Below are 3450 nucleotides of genomic sequence, written 5' to 3'. Positions count from 1 at the left end.
CGAGATCTTACCAACACTACAAAAAGAGATTGTAATTACCTTGTGTGAGCTTGAAATGTATTTTCCTCCGTCTTTTTTTGACATAATGGTTCATTTAGTTGTTCATCTTGTGAAAGAGACACAGTTGTGTGGACCAGCTTATATGAGATGGATGTACCCTGCTGAACGGTATATGAAAATATTAAAAGGGTACGTGAAATCCCGAAGTCGACCAGAGGGTTGTATTGTTGAACGATACATTGTTGAAGAAGCTGTTGAGTTTTGTACTGAATATTTGTCTAACGTTCAATCGATTGGACTCCCTAGAGCTCAGATTTTTGACAAAATGGAAGGTAAAAAATTAATTGGGAATAAAATTGTGACAAGGGATTAGATGTTCCATATGAAGACACTGATTGCAGGAGCATACTGAGTCGAGCATTAGATGTTCCCGAGTATTCTGGTCGGGTGAGGGGCAAGGGATTTGGGATCACTCAAAAATCCTTGAATATTAAAAAACAAAAGACTCCTAGCAATAAAGAACTGCAGCAAACTTTGGAAGCATTAAAAGCTGAAGTTCTTGAATTAAGAAAGGAAAGAGAAAGAGATCGAGCAGCGGGTTTTAAAGATACTAGTGACAAAGATAGTATCAATTGTAATTTTCAACCGACTATTCCAGAGGTAATTATATATCTTATTATGAAATTAAATTAGCTTAATTTATTTAATTGTCATATATACACATTAAAAATGTCATATTTATTATTGGTTTTAGGGCATTTCACCTTGTCACCTCTACTTAGCGAGACCGACTTATCGGATGGTTGGCAAGGGGAAAGTTCATAACAATTTGGGTGAATTACTTCACACTAAACCGCTCCCTACTGGATCTTTGAAAGTCTCGGTTGATATTGCTTTGGAGAAGGATGCGTTATTACCACATCCTGACGATGTTTCGGATGCAACTTTATTAGGAGATGCCATAGGTTCATTTGTTGCATGGCCGACAGACCTCATTATCGTAGGATATGAGGTATGCTTAAAACCATTATGAACCTTTAGGTATTCAAATTTTTTACGCGCATTTTACGTACACATTTTTTACATGTTAATGTTAATTAGACTCCCACAAAATCCAAAGCAAAAGATAAGGGGATTGCGCGGGAAATCGAGTCAGTTGCATCGCAAAAAGAGGTACATCACAATTATATGCTATTTAGATTCCTGTTAATTCGTCATCTTACACTTCACCTTACTAATTATATGATATTTAGATTCCTGTTGCTAAGAAGACTGAAATTTCCAAGAGGACCGGGGCTAAAAAGAAAAATCCTTCCAAGTATAGAGCGTGCCTCCATACATATTTAGAAACGACAGATATTTCGGATGGATGTGTTCGTTTAATACCTATGGATGGAGCTATTTTTGGTTTTGAGTATGCCGAGCCATTGGGTAAAGAGGATTTTGATCAAATTTTGTATCATACGCAATTAAGCGTTGGTGTTATCAACACATACATGAGGTATATCCGATCTACTTTGTTTAAATTCTTGAACAAGTTATTTACTCGTTTCATATGAATAGTCTAAATGTTAATGATGTTTTTATATAAGGTATTTATATGACAAATTGATGGGTCCGCGTGGGTTGGAGCAAAGATTCTCATTCTTAAATCCCATGAAAACGAACTTAACCGAAATGATAAGAAAACCAGATGAAGTCAGGACGTATGTAGTCGAGCGCTTTATGGCCGACACAGATAGAGAAAAGTTGTTCTTTTTACCGTTTAATACCGGCGACGGGTTAGTTCTTCAATCTAAATTCATCTGTTATAATTTTTCATATTTTGACGTCGTGTAGAAAGTTTCCATCTAACATTTGTTTTATTACAGTGGACATTGGTTGTTGGTCGCGATAAATCCTTTTAAAGAAATTGTGTATTATTTGGATTCTTTACACAAGGATTGGACAACATACCCTGCTATGAAGACGATAGTTGACACGTAAGTGCAAATAACCCAATATTCGTGTGTATACTTATTTATTTATGTGAATTGTTCTAAATATTCGTTTATATTTCATTATAGCATTATACAAACTGTTCGAGCACAAAGAAAAATTCAAGTACCAAAGAGAAAAGCCAATAACATTACATGGAATAGAGTGGAGGTATATTAATTATCACAATTTTGATTATATTAGTGATGACACATGATAAAACTTAGGATATTTATCCATATTGTTTTTCCATGTGTAGTGTCCTCGACAGCGTAATAATATAGATTGTGGATATTACACGTTGAGGTTTATGAAAGAAACTCTTCTTATGGATCGAACAGATATTCCATCTGATGTATGGATTTCTAACTTATGAGTTATTTTCATATTTAACACATATTTCTCATAATTAAATAGATTTAACTAAATCATACTATGTTATATTATTATGTAGTACTTTGATGAATATAGATGTGCTTATTACTCAAAAGATCAGTTGGATGAAATTAAAGAGGAATTGTGTCAATTCATTATCGAGCTACAGGTTTTGTGAGGTATTGAACTCTTACTTTAATTTTGAATGTGATCTGAATAACTTTGAGTGAATTCCATTTGCTTACTACAATCTTTATTTGGTGTTGTTTCAGGTTATATAGCATATTTAGAAGATAGAACTAGAATGTGTTGAAATACATTTTGATTAGCATTTTTGGAGGTTATTAGAAATGTGTAGATTTTTTGTAAAGGCAAACATTTTCAAGTATATATATAAATACTCAAAAAACTGCTGAAATTAGAAGTATATTGTGTTGAACTATAATGTGTTTATAATGCATATAGATTTTCAAGTATATGTGCATATTCAGAAGATAGAACTACAATGTGTTGAACTATAAGGTGCATATAGATTGGATTCAAGCTCCAATTTATGAAAATCTGCTGAAATTTGCAATTTACAGGTGCTAAATAATGTGGTGAAAACGTATAAAAAGATCCTCCAAAATTTGGAGTCTTAGACAGCGCTTCTAGGCAAAAAGCGCTGGTAAAGGCATTTTAATTTTGACCTTAGACAGCGCTTTTATCAAAAAAGCGCTGGCATAGGTGGTTAATTCAACAAAATATAGTGTAAAAAAGCGCTGGCATAGGGTGGGCTATACCAGCGCTTTTTCTGTAAAAGCGCTGGTATAGCCCACCCTATGCCAGTGCTTTTTTACACTATATTTTGTTGAATTAACCACCTATGCCAGCGCTTTTTTAATAAAAGCGCTGGCATAGGGGGGGTTTAGACAGCGCTTTTTCAGTAAAAGCGCTGTCTAAAACCCCCCCTATGCCAGCGCTTTTTTAGTTAATTTCAACATGAAATTAACTAAAAAGCGCTGGCATAGGGGGTTTTAGACAGCGCTTTTACTGAAAAAGCGCTGTCTAAACCCCCCCTATGCCAGCGCTTTTTTAGTAAATTAAGCGCTGTCTAAG

At 34.5% G+C, this 3450-nt stretch overlaps 1 protein-coding gene across 1 annotated transcript; it reads left to right on the top strand.

Moving 5' to 3' along the window:
• The first annotated feature begins 325 nt into the window (after positions 1-325).
• LOC127079709 (uncharacterized) lies at positions 326-2642 on the top strand. The gene is made up of 11 exons (XM_051020087.1): positions 326-332; positions 374-660; positions 755-1012; positions 1102-1173; positions 1254-1501; positions 1593-1781; positions 1872-1982; positions 2067-2148; positions 2237-2332; positions 2432-2531; positions 2625-2642. The coding sequence occupies exons 1-10, from the start codon at positions 326-328 to the stop codon at positions 2528-2530; spliced, it is 1449 nt and encodes a 482-aa protein (XP_050876044.1). The 3' UTR covers position 2531; positions 2625-2642.
• Positions 2643-3450: the final 808 nt, after the last annotated feature.

This window comes from Lathyrus oleraceus, chromosome 5 (genome assembly GCF_024323335.1).
Source record: "Lathyrus oleraceus cultivar Zhongwan6 chromosome 5, CAAS_Psat_ZW6_1.0, whole genome shotgun sequence".
NCBI lineage: Eukaryota > Viridiplantae > Streptophyta > Magnoliopsida > Fabales > Fabaceae > Lathyrus > Lathyrus oleraceus.
The sequence above is the reverse complement of the archived record's forward strand: the minus strand, read 5'-3'. Positions and strand labels throughout refer to the sequence as shown.

Excerpts from the sequence above, each read along its gene's own strand:
- LOC127079709 (XM_051020087.1), top strand. Across the intron at positions 1,174-1,253 it reads CAGTTGCATCGCAAAAAGAG|ATTCCTGTTGCTAAGAAGAC; the intron begins GTACATCACAAT and ends TATGATATTTAG. Across the intron at positions 2,149-2,236 it reads TTACATGGAATAGAGTGGAG|TGTCCTCGACAGCGTAATAA; the intron begins GTATATTAATTA and ends TTCCATGTGTAG.